Source organism: Arachis hypogaea, chromosome 19 (assembly GCF_003086295.3).
Source record: "Arachis hypogaea cultivar Tifrunner chromosome 19, arahy.Tifrunner.gnm2.J5K5, whole genome shotgun sequence".
Classification (NCBI taxonomy): domain Eukaryota; kingdom Viridiplantae; phylum Streptophyta; class Magnoliopsida; order Fabales; family Fabaceae; genus Arachis; species Arachis hypogaea.
Window position 1 is genome coordinate 18,419,410 of NC_092054.1, and position 18,152 is coordinate 18,437,561.

The following is an 18,152-nucleotide window of genomic DNA, read 5'->3' on the forward strand; positions in this document are numbered from 1 at the left end:
TTGGAAAGAAAACTTGGATGTAGGCCTCACGTCATTATTTTTCCTTTCCATCTAATTTCTATGCTGATCCAATAAAAAAAAAAAATTTATTTTTCATCAATTTTTCTTTCTTATGTTTTCTTTTCTTCTAATTTCCATTGATCCAAACATAATGTAAATATCAGAGAATTTTCTTGATTTGGTTGGAGAAAAAATAAGTAAAAAAAAAATAAATAAAAAATGATATATTTTTTTGTTTGGTTATAAAAAAAAGAACAAATATTTTTTTGTATGAATCCCACTAAAATTTTTTTTTCACAAATAAAAAAATAAAAAAAATATTTTTATATTTTCAATATTATCCTTAGTTATATTATTATTAATAATTATTAATATAAATTTAATTTTAATATATTATTATAATAAAAATTTATATTTAAACATTATATATTAGATAAATAATACAAATCAAATATATAAAATTATAATATTTTATAATATTTATAAAATATAATAAAATATAAATAAATAAAAATATTTATACTTTATTTTATGATAAGAGTATTAATATAATTTTATACTATCATAATTTTCTTTCTTCTCACTTTTTTTTCTATCTAAACAAAATCTTTTTTTTTAATTTTTTTTCAATCTATTTTCTATCTATCCAAACAACACACAAATAACTTTATTATTTTTTTAATTTTTTCTATTTATTTATTTATTTATTTTTTATTTTCTTTCCTACCTCCAAACAAACACGAAATATCTCTTGCTTGCTAACCACTTAGACACTATGCTACTAGTCTACTACAAAATAATAACACGTAAATGTAAACATCATAACACGGTTGAAAAAGACCCATATAGTGATTGGCTCATCTCTAATTTATTTGCCCAATCGTTATTTCTTTCCCCCCTTTTATTCTTTATTCATAAACTTTTATCATTGACATTGTAAATTAGACCAGCAGAATTAGAAGCTAGAATTTGAACATTCTAAGCTAAACTTTAAGAATTCACCTACCGACTATTATTTTATTGCACCTCCATTTAGCTACGACTACACATTATTTAATTTATTATATTACAAATAGCCATCGCTTAACATCATCATATGTCAATTTAAATGCTTATTTGAGCCAGTCATTGTATGAACCATTCTTCTCTACAAAGAAAAAAACAATGGAGGGAAATTCAATACCAACAACTATGGCTATGAACCAGAATGGAGCACAGAGAGGAAGAGCATCATCAAGGGATACCCAAATGATTACAACAAAGGGAAACTGGGTTGAAGAGATGCGAGGTTCTCTAATGGTTGTAGCGACGGTTATTGCAACCCTAACTTTCCAAATTGCAATAAACCCCCCAGGGGGCGTTTGGCAACAGGACTCAAATAACCAACAGGGTTGTGCTTCTGGAAACACCTGCAAAGCTGGCACTTCTGTTTTGGCCACTTCCTCTCATGACAAAAACCAACGCTTGAAATACGAAATGTTCATACTCTTATGCACTGTTTCTTTCACTGCATCACAGACTGTGATTCTTTTTCTGCTTACTGGCTTTCAGCTGCGTAATAGGCTGGTCATGTGGTTGTTGATTCTTGTTATGTGCCTTTCGGTTATTTGCTTGGCTGGGGCTTATGTGATCTCCATTTGGATGGTCATGAAGCCACTTGACAAGTTGATTAACAAAATCACCTGGTATTATGCCTTGTTTTGGGTTGGATTGGTTGCTCTGCTTTGTCTCGCACTCTTGCTTCGCTTTCTCATCTGGCTGCTCAAGGCGTTCTTCCGGTTTTTATGTTGTTGCTAATGATCCTGAATCCGATTTTTAGTAGTGTTTGATTGTTGTAAGTTAATATTTGCGATAGTAATTTATAATGATTCTATAAATAGTTTGTATCTTGTACTCATTAGACATAATTCAATACACATAAATCCATTTGCTTAGTTTTTTTTTTCTCTGAGTTCTAACATAATTGTTAAGCCGTTAGAAGATTATACTATAGTAATACGGTGAGTAGATGCATCATTTGTGTGGAGAATCATCTGCCGAAGTGCGTTGACGCTTAAAAGATGAGTCAACTTCAACTTGGTTGAAACTTTTGGAATATGATAAATACGTGTATGTGCCTCTGTATTCATTATTTTCTTAGTTGGATGAGTTGTTTAATTATTTAAAAAATGTGTGAAGGACAATAGATAATTAATTCAAATTAGTTTAGAGTTATTTTATTTTATATTTTTTAATTATTATTTATTTTATTTTGTATTTTTTACTTGTTGGAATAATTGAATAATTTTAAATATAATAAATATATAACAAATATATAATTTTAGATAATTTTAGATTATTGTCTCTAATATAACCAATTTATTTTTACATATGTAATTGATTGAGAGTCATAATTCATCTTTCTAATTATTCTCCTAATACTTAAAACTTAAAAGAATAAAAAGTTTAAATATATATGTTATTTTTTAAAAACACCAAAAATTAAAAATAAAAAATTCAAAACTTCTTTATTTAGAAGTTAGGAGAGTCAATAATGAATTAAGATTTCTAATATTTTTTCTTAATTGAATTAGAGCTAATCATATGTATTTAGTATAATGTTTGGGAGGCATAATTTCACTTGCTTTTTTAGTTTTGAATGCATTCGTTTTCTTATTTTATATTCCTTAATTATTAACAAAATAAATAAATTATTTTAGATGTAATAAATATATATATATATATATATATATATATATATATAAAATTATAAAGATTATAAAGATTAAGTTAAATAAGATAATTTTATGTTATTGTCTTCCTATTATTACTCATGTATCTAGTACGAGTTGTTAATTAAAAATTAATTAAATTGTGAAAATTGCATATGAGCATGGAGAATAACAATAATAGAGAAACCAAGAAGAAATTGAGAATTGAACTTGTATAATGATAAGATTCAAAGAATACAATACTACAACTTGCTATTTATACAAACACTACTTCTAATAGAATTGTCTTGCTACTCTAACAAACTATACAGCTCAACATGTGCAACAAAATCCACTATTAACAACTTTCTATACAAGAGAAATAACAACCTATATTAACAAATTCTAACTAACAAAATAAATATTAAGTAACACCTTCCCGTAAGCTTGGACTATTGGGAGAGAAGAGGTCTAACAATCCAAGCTTAGAGTAACCTACATTGAAAGGCTCAGGAGCAAGAGGTTTAGTGAAAATGTCGGCAGCTTGATTATTGGAGGAAATAGGAAGGAGATGAATCAATTTTCCTTGCAATTTGTCACGGATTATATGGCAATAAGCTTCAATATGTTTTGTATGTTCATGAAACACAGGATTAGTGGCAATGTAAATAACTGAATTGCTATCACAATACAGATTAATAGGCTTTATGATTGGAACACCAAGATCTTGAAGAACATAACTCAGCCATTGAGCTTCTCGTGTGGCCAGAGCTAAAGCTCTATACTCTGCTTCTGAAGAAGAGGCTGCAACTGTTAGTTGTTTCTTACTCTTCCAAGTAACCAAATGATGGTCCTAAATAAAAACAATATCCGAGATGGATCTGCGAGACTCAACACAACCAGCCCAATCAGAGTAAGAGAAATCAGTAAGTTGTAAATCAAAATCTGCAGAGAAGAAGAGGCCTACAGCAGGAGAACCCTTTATATAATGCAGTACTCTATGTGCTGCCTTCAAACGTTCAGTAATAGCGCAATCCAAAAACTAGCTCAGCTTCCCAATGACATAGCTTATATTAGGTCTAGTATTTGATAGATATAAAAGCTTGCACACAATTCATCTATAGTGACCAGAATCAGCGAGCGATTTCCCAGTAGTTTTACTTAGTTTTGCTCCATAATCAATAGGAATGGTGGCAGGTTTGCACCCTTCAAATCCTGTTTCCTTGAGTAAATCAAGGACATATTTTCTCTAATACAAAGCGATTCCCGTCTTGGATCTTGCCACTTCTAGACCAAGGAAGTACTTCAAATCTCCCATGTCTTTGATCCAAAATCTCTCATAAAGAACATCTTTAACTGAGTTAATTTCATTTAGGTCATCATCTGCCAATACTAAGTCATCTACATATACTAGAATTGCTATGAATTCAAGTGATGTAATCTTGGTGAAGAGGCTGTAATCCGATTTGCATTGAGTGAATTTTAGCTCAAGTAGAACCGATTTGAGCTTGCAATTTCATTGTCTACTAGCTTGTTTTAATCTATACAAGGACTTTTCAAGCTTGCAAACTTGACCGACTTCTAAACCTGGAGGCACCTTCATATAGACCTCCTCATCGAGTTCACCATACAAAAACGCCGTGTTGACATCAATTTATTTAAGGTGCCACCCTTTCACTGCTGTAACAGCCAGCACCACTCTCAAAATCCCTAACTTTACTATAGGACTGAAGGTGTCTCGATAGTCAACACCAGCCACTTGTGTGAATCCTTTGGCAACGAGTCTTGCCTTGTGCCTCTCCACTGTGCCATCCGGGTTGTATTTGGTACGAAATACCTATTTACAGCCAATCGCAATCGCTCTCTTTCCAATTGGTAAAGAAGTTAGCTTCCATGTCTTGTTTTCTTCCAAGGCAATTAGTTTAGCTTTTATTGTCTCTTGCCAACAAGTTTTAATGATTGCATCCTCATAGGTTTTAGGCTCTAAATTCTGAATAGCAACAGAAAATGCCAAATACATATGAGAAATCCTAGTATAAGACAAGACATTGGAGAGAAGATACCTTTGAGCAGTGAGCTGCGATGAGGGTGAAACAATGTTGATGGTTTGGCACTCGTAGTCCTGCAAGTGAGCAGGTGGTTTAGTTTACCTAGTCAATCTCCTTACATCAACAATTTCAGGCATAATGGAGGATTCAGGCATAGCAGTAGAATTATGAGTTGAAAACTCTTCATGTGATGTAGATGTGGGTTCTAAATGATCATAAATTTCAAGATAGGAAAGAAGTTCTTTAGTTTCATTTAACTCAGATAAAGCATTATCATGTTGATAGCTGAGATTTGGGTGATGCAAGCTTGGTTGAGGGCTACATCATTAGTGTTTAAAACCTGAATCTGAGTCTCTTCCAAAAATTCATACTCAAAAGGATAAGATGCAACATGAGATGAATTAGAAAAATTTGAAAAGTTGTTATCATTGGAATTATTGGAGTGACAGTAAGGAAAACAATTCTCATGAAATTGGACATCCCGAGATAAGAAAATATCTCGAGTTTGAAAATCAAAGAGCAGGTATCCCTTTGTACCCTCTCTGAATCCAAGATGCAAACACTTTCTTGCTCTTGGATCCTATTTGCGTTGTTGTCTTGCAAGGCTGCTAGCATATGCCAAACAACTAAAGACTCTGAGAAGGAAAAGATTTGGCAGAGTCTTATAAAGAACTTAATATGAAGACTTATCTTGCAAAAAAGGTGTTGGCAATCGATTAATTAAATAAATCGCATGTCCAACATTGTAATTCCAAAAAGATTTTGTTAAGTGTGCATGAAACAAGAGAGTTCTAGCCACAGCAAGGATGTGTTGATGCTTGCGCTCAACAATGCCATTCTGTTGTGGAGTTTTCACACAAGTTCTTTGATGAGATATGCCATTAGAGCTGTAAAAAGTAGGCATTAAAAACTCAGGCCCATTATCCGTGCGAACTGTTTTAACCACTGCATTAAATTGGGTTTTAGCAAAAATAACAAAATCTTTAACCAATGAAGAAGCATCAGCTTTAGTTTTCATGAACAAAATCCAAGTGAATCGAGAATAATCATCCACTATAGTAAGAAAATAACGTTTTTCAGTAAAGGAGGGAACAGAAATGGGTCCCCAAATATCAACATGAATTAGATCAAGTATATTGGCTGCAGTACTAGAACTAACAGAAAAAGGTAATCGCTTTTGTTTGCCAAGATGGCAAGAATGACATGGTTTCGTATGTTTTTTATAGTCAATAAACTCAAAAGTCTTTTGTAATGAAACAATCCTATCATGAGATGGATGTCCTAATCTAACATGCCACAAAGATTATGAAAAATGGCTGAGGAAAGTTGCTGTGATGTGAGAGAGAGTTTTAACTTCTTTGTGTAAAATGTACAAACCATCAACATTGCTAGCTGCACTAATTATCTTCAAAGTGTGCAGATCCTGTATCTCACAAGCCTTATCAGTGAAGCTCATTTTGCAATGTAAAGATGCAGTAAGTTTGGAAATTGATATGAGTTTAAAGTTAAAAGTAAGAATAAACAATGCATTAGTGAGAAAAAGATTATTAGAAAATATAATGGTACCCATGATTGGATCAACTACTACAAGAAAAAGCAATATTTGTAATAAAAAAATTGTTTAAAAAAATCGAAATTTTGAAACAAAAGAATTTTGTAACAAAAAAGGGGCCGTTGCAGTATGTCCCGTTACAAAAAGTTTTTGTAACAAAAAATGGAACTGTTACAATTCAAAGTGATATTTTGTAACAAATTTTTCTGATACAAAAAACCAGAAGTCGTTACAAAAGTGGTAACAAATTTTTATTGTCAAAGTATTTTTGGTGACAATCTATTTTTTCCTATCATAAAATTTTGTTACAAAATGTAACTTGATTTTGTAACGTTTTTTTTTCTTTAGTTACAAAAGAAAAATAATTATTTTGTAACAAATTTTTTTAATACAAATTGCATGCATAATTTACTAAATTATTTTTTAAATTAACTAATATATTAACTATTTTAATAAGCAAGTCTACATTTATATAATATGCAAAAACATACATAATTTAAACATGTCTCATTTAGCTAAAATTGTTTTAAAACAAAATAACATTAGTGAGTACATTGATTCGTTCTACAAGTTATATGTCTTGCATAAGTTCAACCAAAAGTTAAAAGTTCTAACATAGATTAGTGTCTCTATGAATCAAAATATTATTGAGCCCTCAAGATAGCATGTGGTCACCATTTCAGCACTCCTGTAAATAAGAAAAATCAAAACAAAAAATTAGAAACAAGATATAACACTAATTATAATTTTTTTCATTAAGTTTTATCCAAAATATTTTTAGAAAAATTTTGGCAGAACCCCCTAAAATTTGGATATTTCCACCGTCTACGGTTCCAACAAAAACAATCAATTCACAACTTATTTCTCAGCCAATACACAACCAAATTTATCAAACCAAATAATAAGACATTTGTCATTTCTCAACCATGACACAAGTAAAATGTGATAAATAGATCCATATACAAATTAAACTATACTAATAATATAGGAATCATCTAAAAATATGTATTAAAATCATAAGCAATTTTATGAGTACCTTTAGGGTCTATTAGCATTTGAAACCCATGTGCAACATCCAGCAATTTCTTCAGTACGTGTTCTGAAATTTCAGTTTACAGGCACATTCTTAAAAAAAATTAATTCTAATGCATATCTGGTTTAAAAATTAAGAACAGCTAATATAATACCAAAGCTGCATGGTGGTATGCCACTTACCTATGAACCATATTATAGCAGCAAGAAAGAAAATGGATGTTAAACAAAGTGCTGTTTTTCTCCAGTCATTAATATGATCCTGTGCAGGAAAACTGTTTTGATTAGAATAAAAACAAATGTTAAAACAGGAACAAATACAGGCAAAAGGCTGGAACAGCCAACAATGTAAAGCAGGTCAGTAAATCATGAGTATGGCTGCATCAAAATGTAAAACATAAGGCAGCATAGTTCTTATTACTAGTTTTGTCAACTTCTTTTCCATATATGTTAATTCAAGAGGGATGTTGAAAGTTGCCTAAACAAACTAAGATGTGAAACCCTTTTACATCAAAGGAAAAGATGAGAAAGAGAGAACAATTTATAACAAATAAAACCAGGTTTGACATTTATTAACAATTTTCTGGAGATAGATATAATAACTAAAAGAGAAGGGGTAAACTTAAGTTTTGAAACATTTACTATAGATCAAACCCACTGGCTAATCATATGTCTGGTTTTTCTATTTGAGCAACTCCATATCATGGTTTGGACAAAACTACTAAAACGTGATTTAGAAGCTGCAAATGAAATCCAACAAACATGGATAAGGTGAAAATCAATCAAGCACTTTATTTCTAGTACAAATCTGTGCCTTATGTTGGCTGATAATATCCAATTATAAAAATAATCAAAATATTAGGAAAAGTCATGTAAAATGCAGAATCCCATGGCTGATATATATCCAATAATAAAAGTAACCAAAACACGCACAATATCAGAAAAAATGAGGTGTAACCTGCAGGATGCCAACAAGTAGTGAGGAAGGCACATCACCAAAGATATGGATTAAAACTGTAGATATTGCCATGGACAGCACCCTCAAAATTGGTTTTACACAATGAAGAGAAACATAATTTACAGGAGCCTACAAAAGGGGACACAAATTTAAGACTAGAGTTTTATGTTATATATCATTATCAGGTTCTTATGAACATGCAGTAGCATGCAAGAAGATGAAATACTAACCATCTGAATTTAGAACAGCCAGTCCAATATAAAGTAATTGATTGCAATTATTATGCAAGTAAAATGGTAGGTTGACCCAAAAGAAAAAGAAAAACCCTTCAAGTGGCTCATAATGTTACCTGTGTGGCAAAAATCAACAGTTCACCAATAGAAAAGAGTACTATGAAACTAGATAAGCTCCTGAAACATAATGCAATTAAGCAGAAGATAGCACCTAAAAATGTTGCTCCAGAAAGAAGCTGCCATGAAGAAAAGAAACAAAATATGATAAAAGATCATGAAGAGTAGAACTTCCAAATGAAAGATGTAAAATTCATGATAAAGTTTCAACTCAAATTAAATGAGACCTGCAACATTGGAAACAAGACACTTTGCAGAGCATGGTTCTTTAAGTCCTATCACCTAAGGTTTGAAGCTCCATGAACAACGGCAGAGTTTCGCCAATATCAACAATCTGCTGAAATTCAAAACCCTATTGCATTACCAACCAAAGGCATAAGCACATGCTTATCAAAGCATCAATATCCTTATCACAGAAACTATACACCCATCCTAAATTTTCCATTCAACAAAAAAATCAATATACTTGGCAAAGGAACAAAAACATTTACAGCAACAAAAGATTTAGCTAAGTGAATTTTTAAGCAACACAATAACAAATTCAACCATTCAAGTATTAAACTCAACCCAGTGATGTTATCCAACAATAAAATTCAACTCAATGATGTTATCCAGCAACAAAAAAATTTGCTCAAGTTCAGCAATAATTCTAAAATACCAAATACTACAACAACAACAACAACAACCACCAATCCACTATCATAAAATTCTAATTTCAAACCCTAAGATACACTAAAAGTCTGAAAGAACTGGGTCGAAGGGAGCTCACCTGGGAAGCTGACCAACTGAACTAACGGCCAAAACAAGAAGACCACCACCACCACCACTCAAGGGAGCAGTTGTTGTTAGTGACCATCTAGACGGCGACGCAGCTCAAAACAGAACCAAATAAAGCGAACGTCGACGCAGGCTCCATCACCGCGACCGTGAAGCACGACAGCGGCGTCTTCCCTCTCTCAACGGCGTTCTTCTCTCTGTCAGCCTTCCTCCATCTACAAGCTTCTCTCTCAGCGAACCGGGGCAGCAGAAACGGAGGAGCTCCATCGTGCTTCTCTCTTGCAAGCTGGCAAGAACGACGGTGACACGGGCTTCGGCGACGGCTCCATCATCGGCAGCGGCGGTGACTAACGCGACGATGGCTCCGATGGCTGCGCGGCGCAACCTCCTCTCTCTTCCTTGTGAGTTCGTCCCCCTCTCTCTCTCCTGACGCTCCTGTTGACGACGGCGACGATGGTGAGGCATGACGGCAAGCTGGACGCGACGACACGATAGCAAATCCCACGGCGCCATCCCTCCCCCTCTCTTCTTCTCCCTCAGTGGAGTTGGAGGCGCAGAGACGGGGTTGAGTGAGACTCAGAGTAAAGGAGTGATAAATTAGGGTTTTTCTTTTTCTACAGCTTTATCTTTTTTTTTTTTACATTTTGTCTTTTGGTTTCTTAGTTTTTTCTATCTTTTATATTTAATTATTATTGTTTATATTTATAATTTGATTAAATTCTTTTAAGTTTCACAAATTAATTTTTAGTTAACATTAAAAATCTTATTATTAATAAAAATTATATATTAATTTTTAAAAAATATATAATAATATTTATAATTTTAAAAAATTAATTAATATAAATAATATTTAAAAATTTTAATTTTTGAAACAAAATAAAATTATTCTAAAAAGAATTATATAAATAATTTTTTTACTCTTAAAGTGTTTAACAGTTTAAAATAAATTTTTTTGTTATAAAATATACTTATATTTTGTGACAAACAAATAATTTGTTACAAATAATATTGAATTTTGTGACAAATTAATTTTTTGTTACAAAACAATTGGAGTTTTTGAAACAAAAAGATATTTTGTTACAAAATATTTCGAATTTTTGCAACTACTTTATTCTTTGTTGCAAAATATTATAATATTTTGTAACAAAATACCAGTTCGTTACAAAAACTAACATAATTTGTAACAAAAAAAGTCAGGTTATTACAAAATATTACCATGTTTTGTAACAACTTGTAATGTTGTTACATAACATTATTCTTCTGTAACAATCACCAATTATTATTACAAAAAATCATCTTTTTGTAACAATTTTAAATTTGATACAAATTTTTTGTTACAAATGTTCCATTTTCTTGTATTGAAATAATTTTGGAAATCAACCAGGGTATATGATACATGGTCAGTGGCTCCAATGTCAAGTACCCATGGCTTGTGTTTATTAGTTGAAATATTTAGAGCTCTAACATGAGAATCAAATTGTAAAATATTTACCATTCTACCTTTATAGGGAGAGTGATTGGCTTTGACTGAAATTTGATTCACTATGAGAATGAAGCACATCTTATTTGCTAAGCAAGGCCAAAAGAGCTTCTCGTTGCTTTGGAATGAATTCATTAATGGTTGGTTCACTTCTAACCAATTGTGGAACATTGAGATCATCATTTTCATCTTCAGAAATATTTGCAGCAGTCATACAATTTAGGACATGAGACTTTTTCTCAAATCTGGATTTGAAGTTGGGTGGATAGCCATGCTTCTTATAGCAATTATCCACAATGTATCCTGATTTTCCACAATGAGTGCATTGCAATTTGATGCGATTTTGTCCCTTTTTAGACTGACCTCTACCTCTGCTGTCAGGTTGAGAAGAGGTTGCCAAAATTTTAGTGTCTAAGGCATTATCAAAGCTGAAGAGCTGCCTTTCTTACTGAGTGATCATTGAGAGGATTTTGTTCACACTAGGCAAATCATCCATCAGCATAACCTATGACTTAACAGTGAAATATTGCTCTCCAAGACCACGCAAAAATTTTATGACTCTGTCCTCCTTCCTGTGTTGCCTAACAATGCCGAAGCTACATTCACATTTAACACAATCACAGCCACGGATAATTCTAAAATCATCAATCTCTTCCCAAAGATTTTTCAGTTTGGCAAAATAAGCAGTAACAAACAAGTCCTCTTGTGTTAGTGCATAGACTTCCTCATTCAATTCAGCTACTCGAAACCTATCAACCTGATAATAACGATGCTTAAGATCATTCCATAATTCATAGCCTATATTGTTCCAAAGAACACTCTGATTGATTTCTGGACTAAGGGAAAGGTTAATCCGAGTAACTACATAGGTGTTGCATCGTTGTCATGTCTTGAAATCAGGATTAGTTTTCTCAAGTTTTAGGATGGTGCCATCAACAAATTCAATTTTATTTTTGGATGTAAGAGTATTGATCATATCTTTGCTCCACACGCTGTAATTTGAACCAGTAAGAAACACATTGCTAATAGGTATACCTGGATTTTCAGAAAGAAGTATGTAATAATGGCTTGAAAGATCTTGATTCGGATTTGTCTTGTTGATATGGCTCTGGATCTGCGCCACCTAACTGAAGAACACCGCGAATTTTTGCATGTCCATCGTAGGACCATCTCTTGTGGATCCAGCACTTGGATTTGATTTCCCTTCCATCACTGCGAAGATGACAGAAGCGTTCGTAACCTTTCTCTCTTGATCTTGTTGATCGGAAACTCGTTATCTCTTCTTAACGGGAAGACAGTGAGATAATAGAACTCTCATCAAACTTTATGGTATGAGTTCAAGAGAGAAGAAGAAAAGAAATAGATGAAGAAGAGGAGCTGAGATTTCAGAGAGGTGTGAAAGAGAAGGAGAAGAAATTGCGTGAAAGAGGGCGTTCAAATCAAACGAAGAAAAAGGGAAAAATAGATTTACGGAGCAAAAACCGTGAACAAGCACTTCAACTGTGAAGCTGGACTCATCATCCTTCTCTAATCACGTTAACGAATTGTGAATCAGAGAGCAAGCTAAGTTTCTTATCCTTCAATGGGGATATCCATGTTCCTCCATCCACGCTCACCGCATCATGTAAAAAATTGCATATGAGTATAGAGAAGAACAATAACAGAGAAATCAAGAAGGAGTTGAGAATTAAACTTGTATAATGATAAGACTCAAAAAATACAATATTACAATTTGTTATTTATACAAACACTACTTCTAACAGAATTGTCATGCTACTCTAACAAACTATACAACTTAGCATGTACAACAAAACTCATTACTAACAACTTTCTATACAAGAGAAATAACAACCTATATTAACAAATTCTAACTAATAGAATAAATATCAAGATAAATTATTACCTTTTATGATTCATTTTATTTTTAAAATTACTTTGCTGAAAATAGATAGAACCCGAAAAAAAAAAAAAAACAGTTACAGTATAAATCAACCGTCATGTTACAATAGTGTAATACTACTGTAATATATATAGTCCAACATATACACCCAACATAAAGCCATAATATAAATAAATTTAGACATCAACTTATTGGACTCTATACACAGACGTTACCTGTCCTTCCACGCGTCGTCCGCTATTTGTGACACAAAATAACTACATACACTGACAAATGAAATAAGTACAAGAGAATTTTCTTGTCTTCTGTCACTGTACTGTAGCTTCTAATTAGTTAACCTTGCACAGTGTTGTGTTTTTTTTTTTTTTTTTTTAATGAACAAGTTACTTAGAACACTATTATTCATCTATAAAATTTTGTTTTTATAGCTTGATATCAAATCCGGCGCTTTTTAAGGGAAGGCTTTAGCTTTCCAATCGTAGGCCTAGGCCTTCTTGATCCTTTATCGGAGAGACAACCGTCTTGTCTTAACTGTCCCGAGTTACCGTTCTACCATTGTGGGTTGTGCTCATTAAATCATTAAAAGAGTTATCCCTGGATGATGCATTGTCTTGAACTGAATCAAGCTGAAGCAAGAGACACTTGACCGGCGAAGTTCAATCGACTTTCATTGACCTGAACTCATCAAAGTCAGCGTTAGATGAACGTACATTGAAAATTAATTTGAGAGCAACCCTAATCAAAACATTATTTTGGAAATGACCAATAATAAAATCACATAGGAAAAAAAATTACGTAAATTAAAGATTTAGCTAATAAATATTCAATTTATTTATTATCATATAAGAAATGTATAATAAAAGTTATATTTTTTTCAAAATAAATAATATTGAGTGGTGCTCCTAAAATACTTATTAACAAAACTTACATTAAAAGCGTGTTGAACCTCCACCTAACTATTGCAAGTCACCATCATGGAAATGAGTTGACAAAAGTCAACTACAAAAATTTAACATTTTCACATTGGAACACTCTTAATGCATGGATATGCTTATAATTTTTTTTTTGTGCGTGAATGAAATAGTTGAACACTTTATTATTACAACAGATTGAAAAGGAAGTCAATGTGATTGGGGTGACACACCACAATATATGTTAATCTTAATGTTCGTAAGTTTAAATTCTTATTTTGTGTACAGTCCACCATTTTTTTTAGTTTTATGCATCGAGGATATTTATTTATATGAGGTGATTCCTTAATTCGTTATCAATTTTTTTATTTTTCACATCAAAATTCAATCTTTGTAAGTCAAAATTAGTATAGTCTAGTTAAAAATCTATATTTTATATTTTACATTTTTTACCTAATTAATAATTTATAGGTCAAAATTAATATTTTCTATTTTTTTTCACACCGAAATTCAATTTTTATAAGTCAAAATTAATATAATCTAGTTAAAAATTTATATTTTATATTTTATATTTTTTATTAATTAATAATTTATAAGTCAAAATATATTTTGAGTTAAATGTCTATATTTTGTATTTTGTAAACAAAATATAATTTTACTAAGCTAAATTTGTCTCTCATACTCTCATCAATATGACAAAAAATAAATGTTTTTTTGAATGTTCACTCATTTTGAAACGAGGACGAAATTAGAATGCTCTTATTAAAAAAAAAAAAATAGCCCACAGAAACAAAACTTATTCTACTACGATGAAGACATTAAAAACCTCTAAGTTATAATTTTACGCAGACTACCCAATATGCTACCATAAAAAAAGCCCCAATTTCCACAGTCTTCTGCATCATCCAGTCTACTTTCATTAGATAATAATTTAATTATATCTAATTAATTACCATCAAAATAAAGAAAAAGAGAATCCCTTGGTCCTTCATAGGATGATAAATGGGCTTAAACCCACTGGGTTGTCTCGCATAACTCATTAAAAAAGACGAATTGGACTGAAAAATTGAGACCGTCACATAGCAAAAGTTCGTCTAATCTGCATCACTTAAATCGCGAGTTTTGGTGGGGCAGGGGGATTTAGTATTTTTTTGTAATTTTTTTGCCAAAATCCAATTTCTTCCTAATTTTTTGCAATATTTTATTCTTTAGGAATTGGTTCCAATGATGTTATTGACTTACAAGAAGATGAAGATGAGAATTGAGTATTTTGGAATATGATTATTTTGTTTTTGAGACAATATTTATAATTACAAATACTTTAATATTTATAAATGTAAAAATTATAATTTTTTTATGCCTTTAAAAATTATAAATTTATTAAAATGGTTGTGAAATTATATATATTATTTAATAGTTAGTACTTGGTAGTAAAAAAAAAAAAGAAATTTGACAAACTTAACCTATCAACCTGTCATCAGTCCGCTGTTAAGCAGAACAAAATAGGACCGTTTCACTAAATGAGACGGAAGAGACCAGCTCGCCAAAAAATAGACTTTTGACAAAATATGACGAAATGGACTTCCCCACTTATCACTTCTAGTCTTCTATCACAATGCTATTATGAATAGAGTACCAGAGACAGCATATTTTTTTCACATGTGACAGTCTTATAATGCACCGCTTATTAACAGTATCACATGATAATTTTGAGTGTAAGCACCGATGTCTCTTGCTTACTAGCCACTTAGACACTATGCTACTAGCCTACTACAAAATAATAACACGTAAATGTAAACATCATAACTCGGTTGAAAAAGACCCATATAGTGATTGGCTCATCTCTAATTTATTTGCCCAATTGTTATTTCTTTCCCCACTTTTATTCTTTATTCATAAACTTTTACCACTGACATTGTAAAATTAGACCAGCAGAATTAGAAGCTGGAATTTGAACATTCTAAACTGAACTTTAAGAATTCACCAACCGACTATTATTTTATTGCACCACCATTTAGCTACGACTACACATTATTTAATGTATTCTAGGTTCTTTTATTATATTACAAATAGGCATCGCTTAACATCATCATCATCAGTGAATTTAAATGCTTATTTGAGCCAGTCATTATGTGAACCATTCTTCTCTACAAAGGAAAAAACAATGGAGGGAAATTCAATACCAACAACTATGGCTATGAATCAGAATGGAGCACAGATAGGAAGAGCATCATCAAGGGATACCCAAAAGGGAAACTGGGTTGAAGAGATGCGAGGTTCTCTAATGGTTGTAGCAACGGTTATTGCAACCCTAACTTTCCAAATTGCAATAAACCCCCCAGGGGGCGTTTGGCAACAGGACTCAAATAACCAACAGGGTTGTGCTTCTGGAAACATCTGCAAAGCTGGCACTTCTGTTTTGGGCACTTCCTCCGATGACGAAAACCAACGCTTGAAATACGAAATGTTCATACTCTTATGCACTGTTTCTTTCACTGCATCACAGACTGTGATTCTTTTTCTGCTTACTGGCTTTCAGCTGCGTAATAGGCTGGTCATGTGGTTGTTGATTCTTGTTATGTGCCTCTCGGTTATTTGCTTGGCTGGGGCTTATGTGATCTCCATTTGGATGGTCATGAAGCCACTTGACAAGTTGATTAACAAAATCACCTTGTATTATGCCTTGTTTTGGGCTGGATTGGTTACTCTGCTTTGTCTCGCACTCTTGCTTCGCTTTCTCATCTGGCTGTTGAAGGAGTTCTACCGGTTTTTATGTTGCTTGTAGAGTAGTCAACTCATTCTTCTGCTCAATATCCGCTCAAATAATCAATTTATTGGTATGTTCAGAATTTAAATTTTGTTGTATAAACGATAGAATTTTGTAAAATTCAGAAATAAAAAGTGTATGTCTTTTTGATATAAATTAGTTTATTAGAATGTATTTAGTAGTGGTTGATTGTTTTAAGTTAATATTTGCGATAATAATTTATAATGATTCTATAAATAGTTTGTATCTTGTAATCATTAGACATAATTCAACACACATATTCCCTGAGTTCTAACATATTTGTTAAGCCGTTAAAAGATAATACAATAGTAATACGGTGAGTAGATGCATCATTTGTGGGGAGAATCATCTGCCGAAGTGCGTTGACGGTTAGAAGTGGTTGACGGTTAAAATTGAGTCAACTTCAACTTGGTTGAAACTTTAGGAATATGATAAATACGTGTACGTGTATGTGCCTCTGTATTCATTTTTTTCTTAGTTGGATGAGTTGTTTAATTATTTCAAAAATGTGTTAATTTAAATTAGTTTAGAGTTATTTTATTTTATATTTTTAATTAATTATCGTTTATTTTATTTTGTATTTTTTTACTTCTTGTTGAAATAATTGAATAATTTTAAATACAATAAATGTATCACAAATATATAATTTTAGGTTATTATCTCTAATATAACCAATATATTTTTACATGTGTAACTAATTGAAAAGTAATGATTCAGAGTCATAATTCATCTTCTTAATTATTCTCCTAATACTTAAAACTTAAAAGAGTAAAAAGTTTAAATATATATGTTATTTTTTAAAAATATCAAAAATTAAAAATAAAAAATTTAAAACTTTTTTATTTAGAAGTTAGGAGAATCAATAATGAATTAATACTTCTAATAATTTTTCTTAATTGAATTAGAGCTACTCATATAGTCATATGTATTTAGTATAATGTTTGGGAGGCATAATTTCACTTGCTTTTTTGTTTTGAATTCGTTCGTTTTCTTATTTTATATTCCTTAATTATTAATAAAATAAATAATTTTAGATGTAACAAAATGTAATTATAAATATCATATATATAAAATTATAAAGATAAGTTAATTAGTAGATAATTTTATGTTATAGTCTTCCTATTATTACTCATCAATCTAATCTGAGTTGTTAGTTAAAAAGTAACTAAATTATTACCTTTTATGATTCATTTTATTTTTAAAATAGTTCAACTACACATTCAAACATTTTTGTATCTAAGTTCAATCAAGCAGACACAAACTCAACAAAAATTACTTTTATTACACTTTATTACCTTTTATGATTCATTTCATTTTTAAAATAGTTCAACTACACATTCAAACATTTTTGTATCTAAGTTCAATCATGCAGACACAAACTCAACAAAAACTACTTTTATTACACTAGCGTGTACACACCCACGTTTTAATAATGCTTCTTCGTGTTTGTCTTCGCATTCTTCTTCTTCGCGTTCCTTTTTCTTCTTCGCGTGTTTTCTCTCAATCATCATTCTTTTATTGTTGCTATTGTTGCTGCGATTTTTCTTTTTCTCATTTTAGTTGAGTTTCATTTGGATCCAGAAATGAATTCGATGTGTTTTTGTTGATGATTGAATCTTTTTGACCGCTTATTTAAAATTGAACTAATTTCGGTTCATTTGTGAAT

At 31.4% G+C, this 18,152-nt stretch overlaps 2 protein-coding genes across 2 annotated transcripts; both read left to right on the forward strand.

Annotated features, from left to right (window-relative positions):
• Positions 1 to 1,164: 1,164 nt before the first annotated feature.
• Positions 1,165 to 1,797, forward strand: LOC112779954 (uncharacterized). Its single transcript, XM_025824309.3, has one exon. It carries the CDS (start codon positions 1,165 to 1,167, stop codon positions 1,795 to 1,797), a length of 633 nt encoding a protein of 210 aa, XP_025680094.1.
• Positions 1,798 to 15,862: 14,065 nt separating this feature from the next.
• Positions 15,863 to 16,483, forward strand: LOC112778044 (uncharacterized). The gene has a single exon (XM_025822415.1). It carries the CDS (start codon positions 15,863 to 15,865, stop codon positions 16,481 to 16,483), a length of 621 nt encoding a protein of 206 aa, XP_025678200.1.
• The last annotated feature ends 1,669 nt before the right edge of the window (positions 16,484 to 18,152 follow it).